The sequence below is a fragment of the Culex pipiens genome, chromosome 3, assembly GCF_016801865.2.
Source record: "Culex pipiens pallens isolate TS chromosome 3, TS_CPP_V2, whole genome shotgun sequence".
Taxonomy (NCBI): Eukaryota; Metazoa; Arthropoda; class Insecta; order Diptera; family Culicidae; genus Culex; species Culex pipiens.
In genome coordinates this window covers 2,833,587-2,848,727 of record NC_068939.1, presented here as the reverse complement: position 1 = coordinate 2,848,727, position 15,141 = coordinate 2,833,587, and the positions used below count along the sequence as shown (strand labels likewise).

Here is a 15,141-nt window from a genome sequence, read left to right as displayed (position 1 = left end):
AAGTTTTACGAAAAATGTTTTTGTGAGTTTTTGGATTCTTCTACATTAAAAGAACATTTGGTGAAAAAAAGTCAAACTGTGTGACTGAAAATATTCAATATATTGAAATGTTTGCTTTTTGGCAACAAGATCAACCAAATAGCCAACTACCCTAATAATGACGGTCCACGGCGCTGCAATCCCCACCCGGAGAAGACGCCGCCGATTTAAACCCGTTCCACCGGCATCACATTTATGTCATAATAGGAAACTTATGACACTTTTCGCGTTCCCGATGGCAAACGGGGAGGGCCGTCCACCATGGTTGCAGTTTTCTTGTCTCTGCCGTTGTTGTTTTGCTGAATTAATTTATAATAACAAGCTGTGCGTTCCCAGCACAGCACAACATTTCCACGTGGTCTGTGAAGAGTCGGTGTCGGATTTCGCGTTGTGTTCTGTTCTCAAAACGGCGACTCTCGTCGTCGAGTCCAGGACAATTCCCAAGCAATAAAAGCGTTTGAATAATTTTGTTATTATCGTTATTAATATTTGTGCTGGTGTATTTATAAATTGACCGTATTGGTGGCGCAAACGGGGGCGCTTCATCGTCGCTGACCGGAGAGGTCCGAATCCGCTGGAGCTTTGCGGTTTGGTCTGGTCCCTTCGGGTCTGGGTGGTCCACGTGGAAAGTGATACCTTCCCGGGGGGGTGTTATGTAAATGCGCCAAGGATTATTTATGCATCATGCTACTGGGCTGCCGCGACTACGACGGAGTTGGTTTCGCGGGTGAACATTGCCCGAGCTGCAGTCATGTTTTTGCTTCACAGCTTTCCTCTGCTTTTGGGGGAGGCGAAAGTAAACACGGTGCTGAACACGATAGAAATGATCTGCTTGCGTTGCGCTGGGAGATTGCCTTGTTCTCAAAGGAAAAATATTGGAGTCTATTAAAGATTCAAAACACTTGTCGGGATTTAAAACAAGTCGTGTGTAACATTTTGAATTTCTAGTCTTAAAATATACATTTATATCTTTAAGTGAATTACTCCCAGCAAAGCTCCCCCAAGCAAATCCTCTTTTCTTCGATTTATGCTCCTAGTACGCGATTGCTTCTCCCTCGACGTTATTCTCGCCCGAAGGTGAACCAAAAGTGCATAATATCATTATTATATTTTCATTGTTTTATTATTATGTGATTGCAAGCAAGGTGCTGCTGCTGGATTCATTTCTCATTCACGTTGCACGTTAACTAAGACTAAATGGGAGGGCGTCGTCGTCGTCGTTCGATTCTTACATGGAATAGTTAGTTGAAGAAGGTGTCTCAACCTTCCTTACGTTTGCACCTTCCAGGTTCTAGAACTTATGGCAGAAGGTGAGGTTCTCCGGGTGGCCAATTTACATTTTCTCATTCATAATATTTTTATTGCCGGTAAAGTGTTATTGTTTTCATTTCCGTTTGCACAGACTTTAGTCATCGGAAGTCAGTTGAAGTTTACGAGGGCAGCAGATTGATCCAAGTGATGAAGTTGTTCTGCAAGCTAGGGAGCAAACAGATGATGATGGATTGCATCCATGCACACCGTTCGTTCTAATGACTACACTCGAGAGGGCAAGCTCTGGATGAAACTCGCATAATTGCATTAAAAATTACAACACGTATTTATAACGCTCAAAGCACACTCATCAGACTTCATCTGAACGCGACTCGAATGCATCACCCTGTGTGTGATGAATCCCGTCAGGTAACGGAACGCATCCGTGAATACCAATTGCATTTGCCAACTATCTAGCGATAGCTGGAGAGGAGGTTATCTATCGGTGCAATCGAATCCGTAAAGTTTCACATTTCTACAGTAGTTAATCCGCCCAGAGTGTTCTCAATGGATCTGAATAAGCGCTGTGCTGCGGGGACTGCATTGAATTTATTACTTAGACTAGACTCTCTTACGAGAAGTTCTCCTGTTGCTTCATTACGGTTTCGCTGCACTATTCATTTCTGCAAGACCTGCTCACGACAAACCCCGTGTGGCATCCCGTGGTTCACAGATGGCAAGAGCAGACCGAGAGGATGGGACATGCTGTTGGCATGTGTTGCGAGGAATTGATCAGACAAGTCGATACCCACACGATACCGTTCGGAACCGTCAATCAGAGCCACGCAATTGAACCACATTTCGCTTCATTATTCCTGCAGCGATCGATGATGCTGGTTCAAGTCTTGAGGTATCGTTTGTCCCGTGCATATTGGAGCACTTGGTTTATCACATTTCTATCAACAAGGGTTTGAACGGTGGGTTTACTTCAAATAAAAAAAGTTTAAATTTTCAAGTTTTTCACTGAGCATTTTTAAACGATAATTTTCAATTTTTTTAGAAGACATTCAGGAAAATCTTCAACCTTTCCATACCGAAATCACGATGAAAACAGATCCCAGTGACAGTGAATCACTTTTAGCCCCCCCTTCTCTCCACTGCAAACCATGTGCCAATCTTGATTGATTCAATTTCACCCGACTCATTCCATCCGGCAGAGTCCCGGAAGCCTTACACGTAGCAGCAAAAAAAAAGTGAGCAAACTTCCAACAATCCTCGCTTCGTTTCCCCCCTCAGCACCATCTTAATTTGAGGGGCCAGCCTGTCAGAGCTCCCGCCATGGAGCCCGTCAACCATCAAGATGTTATCGATTGTTATTTGCTGTCGGGTGTGCGAGTGTGTGTGATTTATACTAAAGCTCCGATAGTGCGGTGCGGTAGTATTATGGGAACCAGAGCAAGGGAAAAATCTAAATTGACATAACCGGTTTCGGGGTGGGAAATTGCAGGGAAAATGCGAGAGCTAGAGCAAGCAAGGAAGTTCAACGCAGAAGGAAATGGGAAATGCAAAATGCATTCGAGAACGTGCTATTTATTGAGCACAACGACTTTGTAAGTTGCATTAGTCAGCAGAAAGTAAGGGGTGAAGAGAGAGAGAGGTACCATCTCTGCACTTCATCTCGAAACATAATATTTTCTGGAAAAACAATTGGATCAATTTCCTGCTGGCAACGGCATGCAAAGCTGTGGTGCGGTCCTGATCCGGTGTAGTCTGACTCAAGTAGTTCAAGAGATTGCAGGAAAATGTTGTTCCAAGCATAATAGCTTTGACGAATGCTTGAAGGAACAGCTTGCATGGAATAATGTTGATAAAAGTAACGTCGTGTGCATTTACGGAGAATGACTTCGGAAGGTAAAAAAACTATTTTCTTAAAAGAAAACAAATCTGAACTTACTCAATTAACCGCAAGGACACTTTAACAGAAGTGCCCTGATGTATGGACAGGCAGGTAAATTTTTATTGGCAATTTCTTTCACACTACATACTATGCCGTTCTTTTTTTCAAGATTTTTGAAAATTCAAAGTGAATTCTTCAAATCACACAGCAGATGCCAAGATCCCTATTCGATTTGCGTAAAACTTTTTCGATATCTCGTGATAAAGGCGGTACGACCTCTTTCATTTTTGAACAGTGTTTTAAATAATTTTCAGCCTGAAATGGTAATAGTTTGGAATTCTCGTGTCAGAGGGACTGCAAACATTATGTAAAATTGGACACCCGAAATGATGGTGTACTCGTGTATTCAGAAAAAACGTATTTTTCATCGAAAAAAGTAAAAAAATGGTTTAAAGAATTGTGCCATTTCTCGTTACTCAACTATAACAAATTATGGCACAAGTAATTTTACGGAAAATTATATGTAATTTTCGAATCTGCAATAGCCCAAGAAGGTCATTTTTCAAAAAATTTCATTTTAAAATTTCACTTTATTTCTAACTTTTCAGGGTCGTTTTTAAGAATGTAACAATAAGGGGTTTGTTTGTAACCATCATCAGTTATGGCGATTTTAGGATAATTTTTTTTTTAATATAGCAATCCAGAATTGATTTTTTTTATTTTCGATATTTTAAAATTTTTCAATTTAAATCTCTTTTTACTTCTCTTACTTCTTCGTTTTGACGAAGGTCATTTTGATGAATAGGACATTTCGTCGAAGGAAGTTTCGCCGAATTAACTTTTCACCTCGGGATTCGAACTGGCGACCTCTGGATTTTGAGTCCAGTGCGCGGTCTGATTGTTCCACACAGGCAGACGTTTTATTACTACATAAATCAACAGCTTTACTTTATAAGAACGCAAAAAAAAAAACTTACAAAAAACTATTTTCGAAGTTAAATTAAAGATTCTAGTTTTCATTCCAAATTTTCTTGATTTTCCTTGTTGAACATACACAAAACAGTATAAATATTTATAAATGCAAAAACTTACACAATAGTTTTTAAACATACAAAACCCCACAAAAAAATAAAAATTACTCTTTTAAATTTAACAAACAGCCATGATCGTAGGAATGCAAAAAATCTCTGAACATTGAATCAAAAATATATTCTATTATTTTTAACTGCAGAGTTAGTTTGAAAAAGAAAGTAAAAAACATTTCAAAAAATTTATTTGAGTTTCCTTTTCAAAAAAATACTTACACTCAAAAGAATTGAGTTATTTGGAAAAAGCAGTTGAAACACTGAAAAAAATAAAAAAACATGTTTAAATTCAAACAAAACCTCATAGAAATTGTATATTTAAAACCAAAATCATTTAAAAAACTGATGTTTATGAAAATGTATAATTTTTTTACTTGTTTTATTTTAAAGAACTGGTCATGATGAAAAGAATACAAAACATTTTGAAAATATTTTTTTTGCAATTCCGTTGTAAAACTACTTACTTTTCCTGTCATTCTTGAACGATGATAAGGCTAACTTTCTGCACGAAAAATAACAAAATCGAACAATGACACCTTTCAAAATAAAAGCTGAAAAGTTCTACTTTTCAGCACGAAAATGGGTGCTGAAAATTTGAGAGTTCAATTTGTTGGGTGGTGACGTGCGGTCAATTATGTGGCATTGTGTGTGAAAAGAAGAGAATTTTGCTTCATGTTTCATCCTGGTTGGCTTGCCCACAAGCAGAAAAAAATCAGTTCAATTAGTTGGGTGGTGACGCGCGGTCAATTATGTGGCATTGTGTGTGAAAAGAAGAGAATTTTATTTCGTGTTTCATCCTGGTTGGCTTGCCCACAAGCAGAAAAAAATCAGTTCAATTAGTTGGGTGGTGACGCGCGGTCAATTATGTGGCATTGTGTGTGAAAAGAAAAGAATATTATTTCGTGTTTCATCCTGATTGGCTTGCTCAAGTCCTTCCTACATCATCGTTGATCGGGAGGCACGACGTCGTGTGAATTGTTGCATTAAAATAAGTTTAAGTATTACTGTAAATGACTGTAAAAAAGTCCTTCCTATATCATCAATGTCGTCTGGGTAATCGTGATGAAAAATTACATTTATTCAGTATTTAAATACCTGTGCGCGAGTGTCTTGGTGTGCTAATTAGAAAGACCTTCCCATAGCATCGTTGCTCGGAAGGCTCGCCGACGGGTTTGTTATGAAAGTCCTCCCCATAGCATCGTAGCTCGGAAGGCATCGAAAAGCCAATACCTTATCACACTAACCCAAAAAAAATAATCACGTGATGCTTGAAGGAGATGCTGTGGATTCAAGGGTCTCAAGCGGTATCAACAAGTATATAGCGAAAAACTATGTGCTTGATGAGTCTGCAACTTCAACTATCGGACTAACATTCCTCCCTTTTGTTGAACTGCAGGCTTCTTGGGAGGGCGCCGGTATTGACTAATAAAGTCGGGGTCTTCAGGGTGAACGGATGGTTAGCTCCCACTGATCATTTTTGATTCATTGTTTAACTTCAGCTGATCTGTCAATAACGGAGTAGCAGCTCATTGGCAGTCAACCATGCTCATGCTCATGCTCATGCTCATGCTAAAATGGGTGCTGAAAATTTGATTTTTTAAACATTACTATTCAACTTTTTTTTTAAACGGTTAATTGACAAAATACATGAACATTTGTCCTATAATTCCACTCAAAGGGTGTTTTTCGGAATTCCAAAAAATGTTGTATGGAACTCGTTGCAAAACTTGATTTTTTCAACACTCGTCTCGGTGAACCTCGATGGATAAATGTACATCTCGTGCTGAAAATTACTTCGTTTTGCTACTTGTTGCATTTTCTACTGCATTTAGAAATAAATAATTATGTTGTATTTTCCACTAATTAAACATGCATTTAGAAATAAATAATTATGTTGTTTAGAATACAAAAAATACTCACAAATAGAATAAAAGTTATGATAAATCAAAGAACTAATAATTTAAAAGTTTACCCCGTTTAATTTCCTAAACTGTTTATGTTTGAAAGAGGTAAATGCCATTGCAAATTTTATTTAAAGTTTTGGTCTCAATCCCTTTTAATCTTTCAAATCTTTCTATAAGTTTTGAATTTTGGAGCCAAAGATCGGTACAAATCGTAAAATTTTAAAATAGTAGTTTATGCAACAAGTTGCAAAAAGAGGATTTTTTCAGCACGAGTCGTACATTTATCCAACGAGGTTCACCGAGTTGGATAAATACGAAGAGTGCTGAAAAAATCAAGTTTTGCAACGAGTTCCATACAACATTTTTTGCAATTCCAAAAAACACACACTGAGTGAAATTTTATGTCAAATTTTCATGTATGTTGTCAATAAATCGTTTAAATCAATAAAATGTTGAAAAGTGTTACTTTTCGAAACAAGTGCTGTAAAGTTCAACTTTTCAGCACCCATTTGAGTGCTGAAAAGTAGAACTTTTCAGCATTTATTTTGAAAAGTGTTGCTATTCGATTCTGTTATTTTTGGTACAGAAAAGTAGGCTATTTCGTCGTTCAAGAATGACAGGAAAAGTAAGTAGTTTCACGACGGAATTGCAAAAAATTATAAATTCAATCAAATTTTGCATTTTTAAGCAGCACAGTTGTAATGATGTATTAAACAATTTGTGATACTTTCATCATTTCACCAAAACTAAAAAACCATTTCATTGTCTAAAACTGCTCATGTTTGAAAGAGTTTTTTTAGAACAAATGTGAACAAAGAACTAGACGATGGTCTGGTACAGGCAATATTAATGAATTCACACTCAATAACACCGTCTTTGGAGACTTAACGATAAAATACGGGTGTTTTAACAGCAATGAAGAAAATAAACTGTTTGATTTTTAATCATTAATCCTATGCTAGCTACGAAATAGCTTTAGCATTTTTTAGTTATGGGAGACTCTATGTTCTTGGTCATTTCAAATATTTAATTTGATTTGTGTTTAACCAAGGACTGTGTGCAAATATTATTAAATTCTAAACCCCAGCATGACACTCACAATTTGAGCTCTTCCACCAAAAACTAATATTGGATCCATTTCCATCTCTCACAGCATCCCAACCACTTCAGAGATCTTGATGCCACCCGTGACAAGCTCGGCTCTCGCCAACATCGCCCTGCAGCTCAAGGAGCCCCCCTAGCAGGACAGGACGCGCTTCCCCCACACATGGGCAAGTGTGTCTCCAAGCAGCCGGTTGCTGGACTGAACGAATTTGGAAGCTCACCGTACCTGGCCATCTGCAATGAAGATGACATCATCTACATCAATGTGGTAAGCGAAACCTTTTTTTCTCGGTATCTATCCTCACACACTCTCTCCGGCGGTGAGTGAGCCAATTTTCATAGTCACCGCAATTCAATCAATTTCCACCCCACTGAGCATCGACTACTAACCAACTCAACACCACTTCCAACCAACCAACCTCCCCGATTTCAATCGCGTGGGTGTGAGAAATTTATTTTATACCAAAAAAAAGCTCGCGCAACTCTCGAATAATTGGTTCATTATGTGCATATAAAGGAAAACCGCAAAAGCCAAATCCCAGGTGGCGCACACGGTCATCGATCCGCGATGGTGTGGTGAATGTGGCCAAAAGTGGTCACCTCGTCCCCCTCCGTACAGCGCTGTTCCCACAATGACCGTGAAATGCTGCTTCGGCGACCGGCGACGGGGGATGAAAAGAAATTAAAATTTATTTTTGCCAAACTCTGCTCTTCCTCTGCTCACAACACGCCGCTCTTCCTCTGCCGCACCATTTAAAAACAAAAAATTGCATTTCAAAAGGAGGTGGGGGTGGGTTAGATTGACCCACTCTCTCGAAGCCCAACAACCCCACCGTGGACCCGTTTTCACAATGGCGCCGCGACGCCACCCTCTTCCGTCTCCACGTTGGTCAACGGCCAAACATTAGCTTTGGTTCGAGGGGGGAGGAAATCCCGAGCTTGATTTCGCAAACATGACCTCCTCACCACACCCACCAAGCGCGTGGAGGGTGGCGTCCAGGTGAAGGTGTCTCAGCTGTCAATGTCGAAATTAAAATTCATTGGAAATTGTTGGTTTTATCGGTAGTAATTGGAAATTATATGCAATTACCAGATTACTTGGAACGAATCCGTTGGAGGTGTACACGAAACAGAAAAAAAAAAATGGTAAGGTGTGGTGATAATTAACACTCTGACCACATTCGATTCATAAAATGCAATCGAGCACCACCGACCAGCGGACGGCCAACTGGTTGGTTGGGGTTCAGTCGGTACAAATCAGACGTTGCCAGTCTCGGTTCGGAAAAAAGTGCGGTTAAACTGTGTTCTTTAATGGTAATTAAGATTTTTTTCGATTTTCGATAATAATTCGGATAATCGAACGCAATGGTTTGGAAAAAATCGTGGGAACTGGTTCATCGCATGGTTGTGGAGATCTCTGATGAAGAAAAAAAATATACTTACTTTCATTTATATGTATGTTTCAATAAATTTCTAATTTTTTTTCTCTCACGTCTCCAAAACCCCTTCTAAAATTCTTATTTACGACTTTGACCTATAACCCTTAACTTTAAAGATAATTTTTAATTGCCTTAATGATATTTGAACAAATTTATCATCGTAAAAGTTTTAAAAATAAACATCCACCAAAATGTTATCAATAATTTAAAAAAATCATTATGATGATCAGCATTAAACATAATTTCGACAATTTATTTTAAAGAAAGAGTATGTTTTTTACAGGATTTTTGTAATTAGGCTTTTACAAATTCTAATTTCATTTTTTTATCCTCCGGCCATGGTTTAAGCCTGGAAGGGGATAACTAAAGGATAATCAAAAAAATATTTTTACATTAAAACAGCCATACCACTGAGAAAAAAAAATGCAAAATTTAAAGAATTATCACAAATATTTTTATTTGAGTTTCTCTTTTTTCTGATCTGTGGTTTATTAGAAATTGAAACAATATTCAATGAATCCAAATAGCGAAACCCGTGAAATTTGGCAAATATCGTGTCAAATGGCTCCTTAGTGTATTTTAACTATAGTTTGTTTTTTTTATGACATTTCAGAGGTAACTGTGAAAAAAATTAAAGTTTAAACGTTTTAAAACACATGAACATTTCCTCCTTATCACTCAAATTTCCAATAAGACTGTTAAAGAACGTTTTCCAAAACATGAATGGAAAAAATCGCCATTTGATTAAAGCTACATTAGTTCTAAATCTCTGTGAAATGTATGATAATAGCGATGAACAAATTGCATAAAGTTCGAGAAGCTTGAAATTACAAAAAATGTTTTTTTGGTTATTTATAAAGTTGTTATTTATTAAATTTTCATTGCTATTCAGTTTTGCAATTATTCCTAATATAATTTTCTTAAATTCATCGATAATTCAAATAATAATGAAAAAAAACTGCTAAAGAATTGTGCCTGAACTTTTTGAATTACTCAAATTTCCCAATTGCTGAAAACCATGACAACAAACACAATTTCACTTATTTTATTGGTTGTACTTTTGTTGAAGTTGTTGTTTACGATGTGTTTTGTTTAGCAATGTTTATTTTTCAACATAGTTATTCTTAAAAACAGCTACAATATTAAACTCAACTTGCTTTTTAAATGGATTTTTTTATCATATCAGGTACGACTCTGTTTTAAACAATTACCTAGACAACAGGATATGTTCATGAACAGCAATTTGAAATTAAAGTTAAAACTAAATAAAATTTAGTGGGCTCAAATTGATCTGGAGGTTTCTTCGCTCAAAATATAAGACACTTTTTTTTATTTGGTCATTAAGGGGGTCTTATCTTAGTTAGGATGATTAAAAAAAAAATATTCTCAATCAAAAAATCTAAAATCAAATTATTCGCTTTACAGCATTGCCTTGGCGTTCTCGCTTGCGAGATTCCTACTCGAAACTAAGTGTCCGAAGGCTTGATTGTTGAGGCAATTGCAAACCTCTTTTTACACCTTAGCTTCCATCCACCCCAGGATTCGAACTGACGACCATTGGAATGTTATTCCAACTGCCTACCAGCGGCTCCACCGAGGCAGGACCAAGGGAGAGGACTCCTACACCTGGATTGAGCTAACGATCTAACCCTCTAGGTTAGACCGGGGCCAACATTTACTTCCCCATCTGACGGAAGGCGTGGTCAGACAAATCTCGTCTCGAAAAATGCCACCGAAACTGTCTGGGATCGAACCCAAGCCGACTGGGTGAATATATTCTCAATAAAATGCAAAAACTAAAAAAAAATTTCTAAAAAAATAAAACTTTGCCTTTTCCACCAATTTTAGCCATTTCTGGAAAATTTTACATGCCGTCTTAAAAAAAGGAATATTTCATTAACTGGATTCCGATTCCACAAATAGCTTTTTCTAGTTAAATAGCAATAATTTTTAAATTAAAGCAATATCCCATAGTAAAAATTTACTGAAAAAATGACGTTTTATCGAAAATATTTTTTTGTACTTCCTAAACTTAGCTAGGACCACCCTAATTGCAAAAAAAAAAATCGTTAGCATCGAACTGTCAGAAAACTACCAACTTAATCACGCAAAAAGTAGAAGCATATTTAAATATTTAAACAGCGATCAATCTTCACAGTTTGACGCCAGCAAATTACTGCAAGAAATTTACTGCGGTTGATCAAAATCAGTTAATCGATCCCATTCAACATTTTCAGTAAATTTTCCAGAGAAAGCTTGACTATGTACTATGTTAGCTCAAGATTACCCTGACTCCTACAAATCAACTTGAAAAGCTTATAATTTGTAAACTTACGGCGAACAAGGGAGCTTGAGTTTATGAAACAATTACCTGTAAACTTTGGATAAAGGAAAACTTTATCCCTTTTTCCTTTCCAAAGCCCATCACATCCCTCACAACATTTTCCCCGCCAGATGTCCCTGCTCGTTCACTTTCCCAACCCTCCCAAGCGTTATCCTTTTCACAGGGGGGGTTGAAATTTTCCTGCGCACGCGCACCACCGCCAAAACATACCTTCCAGTGGGTGCCACGCTCCACTCCAGAACCCCACTCAGGACGCCCAACGCGGATGTTCCCCCCTTAGTTATACGCTCCTTACGGTTCGACTCTGTCCCCCAACGCCTTTTCCAGCCAGGCAGGATCAATGGCGCACCAACACATTCACGACGGTGCTTGGAAAGCCAAGAAAAACACAGTCGGCCAGCAGTGAAAATTGATGGTCCTGCAGCATTCATTTGTGTGACGGGTCTCGTGAGTGTGCGACAAGCTGTGAAAATTTTCTTTTTGTGGAAAATTTTAGAGGATTATTTGCATTTGAGCAGGTTGAAATTAGGTGGAAAGTGGAGATTTCGTGCTGGGCGTTGCAAATACTATAGATTTGTGTGGGGAAGTGTGGAATTAGGTGGTGAAAATTGCGTTTGAAAATCACAATCGAAAGAAGAAAAGTGTCTCCTTTTGCTTCCAGTGCTGAATCAGTGCGGAACGTGCAAAAGTGGAAGAACCAATCGGCGTTATCCTTGGCAGGGAGAAAAAGAAGATTTTCCTCTTTGGAATCGGGGGGAAAAACGCAGGGAAAACTTTGCCGACGAAGAAAAAGTCGCGTTTTCTTTGCTCCACCAAGCGTCCCCACTTTGGTTTTATATGAGTCAGGACACGTTCTGCCGTGACCAGCACCACGGCTTCGACGACCACGTCGGCATCCGGCAGTAGCCCCACAAATCCCCCCAGTGAAGAAGCGCTATGGATGAGTGCCAAAATGAGATTGATTTCTTGGAACTAGAGAAATTGTGCAGCATCAGCAGTGACGACGCAGTTACGACCTCAGACATGGTAGGTGAAGTGTGGGTGGACCTTCTTTTTAATAACTGGGCGGTTTCATCATTGTTTGTCGAGAACTTTTGAGCATGTCTTATGTAAACATAATTAGCCTTTTCTGAACTCCCAACTAAATTCTAAAGTATTTATAAAGCAATAGAGCACAAACTACTAACATTCCATGACAAAAGTTTTATGCTCTACCTGCATAACAGTAACCCATTCCATTCTACCCTTGGAACTCCGGAAAAATAAAACACATTCATCCTTTTACACTAGCCGGCTAACCAACTCTATTCAGCAGGGTATACTGATTTGCCACAAACAAAAACAGCCACTCGAGGCCTCGAAGAATAGCTCCATTCAACTCAGAGCAAAGAGCCACCGGTTCAAGGTTCACTGCGGCGTATACGTGTGACGCCGTTGATGGTGTGTCGGTTTCCGCCCAAATGAGGATTGGCAGGATATTAAGCGCCGAGGGAATCAAAGCAAATACCACTAATCGATTCCACTCGTTTGTCAATGGTGGGAAACTGACTTTTGTGCTCAGAAGAAGAAGATCGTCGCATCGGCAAAAATATGGTTTATTTTTATCCCACACAGCGCGATTCTGGTCGCAATCGATAGAGTTATGAAACCGCAATACATCATCTTCTCAGCCAGCACAAAAAAAAATGGAAAGGTGGGCGTCGTGATGCTCAATAAAATCGATTCCGCTCATGTGTCGTCCAAGACCGGGGTGTGTAGCGTGTGAGCACGCTTCCTTTCCTTTGATTATACCTCCCTCTACAGTACATCCCTCGTGTTTTGCTCATTCGAAAGCGAAAGCCCTTTCACCAGCTCCGTCACGTGAGTGTGTGATCGTGTTGGAACAACCCAACTCGCCCAAAAACCACCCAGCCAAACTTACTTTCAAGTCCATAATTCAAGCCTCGAAATCTGCCTCAATGCATCCATCAAAGCCCAAAAAATAAAACGAAGCGCCTTCTATACCCACAGAGCTATTAGACTCGGAGGATCCATCAACTAAATTTGCCTTCAACGCAAGCTACAATGTTGCACAACCTAATCGACACACTCCCATCGACGTCGGATGCAGCGACGCAAGCGAAATTGCACTCATTTACCTAAGCCATACAATTTTCTGCAGTGATGGATTTTAAAGTAATTTTTTACGTAACAATGAAATCCACAACCCATGTGCATCGTGTTAGTCATAAATCACGCTTTTAAACAGCAAGAGCTAATAGAGACATTACTCCCCACAAGACTTCATTATTGAGTCAAATCACAAAAAGAGCAGCAGCATCTTTTCTCTCGTCAAGCCACCAGGCAGACATCTCGGCGACATCGTTCCGATGGCGTGCCAAATTGCTGTCGACATAAACTCCCCACCAAACATAAAACGAGAGATAAGTGCACACCTCTAACCCCGTAACCCTGTTTCAATGCCCATCACAACTTGGTGGTTCCGATGCCGAGATGCCTCGGCTGAATCTTCCACTTTGTGCGGAATAATAATCACCTTTCGCTCAAACTGCTGCTGCCCGGAAAGGGTCAAAAGTCTTGGCAGCGTGATGGGTCGGGATGACCTCTCTCGGCAATGATGGTTGAAGAAACTGCATGCTATGGATTCATCGCAATTTGAACGGAGGAAGTGAAATGGAAGAAGTAGAAGGTTGAACACCAGAGCAAACGTTTCTTTTTCATTCGCTTTTTTGAAAATAATAGAATGCTGAAAAACAAAATTAAACGAGTAAACAACCATGATTGCAGCGCAAAACAAACCATCGAGAACAATTTTGATCAATTTTCCATAAAATCTGCAATGATCACTAAACATACGACATATTAGAAAATATAAACAAAATAGCTCATTAAAATATGTACAAAGCATCTAAAGTTTTTTTATAACAGAAAAAAATGTTTGAACGGTGCACATCAACCAGAGCTTTTGCGCCAAGATTTTCGTTACAGATATTTAGCGATAATTTAAATAGTCTTAATATTTAAATGAAAAAAGTCTTTTAAAATGCACTTAAAACTAGTTCAGTTGTTTTACAATCATAAATGTTCAATAAATCGATAGCACATCTTGTTGCACCCGCCATTTCGACGTTCCGAGTAAATCGCATTTTGATGGTTGACCTTGAATAAACAAAAACAAAAGCACGCAATGTAAACAATAACAAACACGTTTTGTTTGGCTGACCATTTTGTGCATTGTCCCGAAGTTTTGTTGAAGTTGGTTGCTGGAGTCCCGAGTTATAATTACAAATGTTTACGGTAGTATAACTTGTACGTGCGTCAAACGCGTTCTGACTTGAAATCCCTTTGGCCAGTTGTCACATTTACATCAATTTTCCGGGAGTGACAATATAGCACGAAAAGATTGAAACTAGTTTCATATGTAAAGTGACAAAAATGCACGGAGTTTTTTTCGGATTTCGTTGAATATCTCAGGGTTGAAATCAAATTTTGTGGATCTGTGATGAGGTGAGGTATTGTGAGCTGCACAAAATAGCGTTCTCAACTCAATTTGGCCCAAAATGCACGTACGTCAAACTAGCAGGACAGCGACGAAATATATGATTTAACGAAAACAATTTTTCTAGCGAAAAAATAATTTTTGCGATACTAAACATCGTAAATTTTCAAAAATTCAAAAAAATAATTTAAACAGCTCACACATGCTAAATCAGATTCCAAACGCAGAGAAATGCATTTTAATTTGATTTCAACAGATTTTTTTTTAAATTCGATGCGACCGGCATGGCTTTAGTTGGTTCAGGCAGTGCTGAGAAAACTGAAGGAGCTATTAGACTATGGCAAACAAACAAACAAACTTTTTGACAGTTTTCTTGCTCTGTTTGTTTACCTGCATTGGTTTGCAGAAACGTCTGCATACATTTTACTCTAGTATACATGAAAATGGGCCTACAAACTTACCTCAGTGAGGCTGAGGAAAGAAAAATGAATCAAAAAGTGTCTTGTTCAGTTTTCAAATAAAAAGTATCCCGCTTAGAATACCTCCTTCAAGATAAATTCTCGGAAAATGCAATGTCAT

At 38.6% G+C, this 15,141-nt stretch overlaps 1 protein-coding gene across 8 annotated transcripts in view; it reads left to right on the top strand.

Annotated features, from left to right (window-relative positions):
• Positions 1–15,141, top strand: part of LOC120422995 (uncharacterized) — a 111,465-nt gene that overhangs the window by 41,312 nt on the left and 55,012 nt on the right. For 7 of the 8 annotated variants that reach the window (XM_039586609.2, XM_039586608.2, XM_039586607.2 and 4 more), the window contains exon 2: positions 7,330–7,548. In XM_039586609.2, the coding sequence (XP_039442543.1) occupies positions 7,444–7,548 (105 nt within the window). In that variant the 5' untranslated portion in view covers positions 7,330–7,443. Of the gene's footprint in view, positions 1–7,329; positions 7,549–11,486; positions 12,090–15,141 lie in introns of those variants that run through there. The other variant, XM_039586610.2, reaches the window with a different exon arrangement.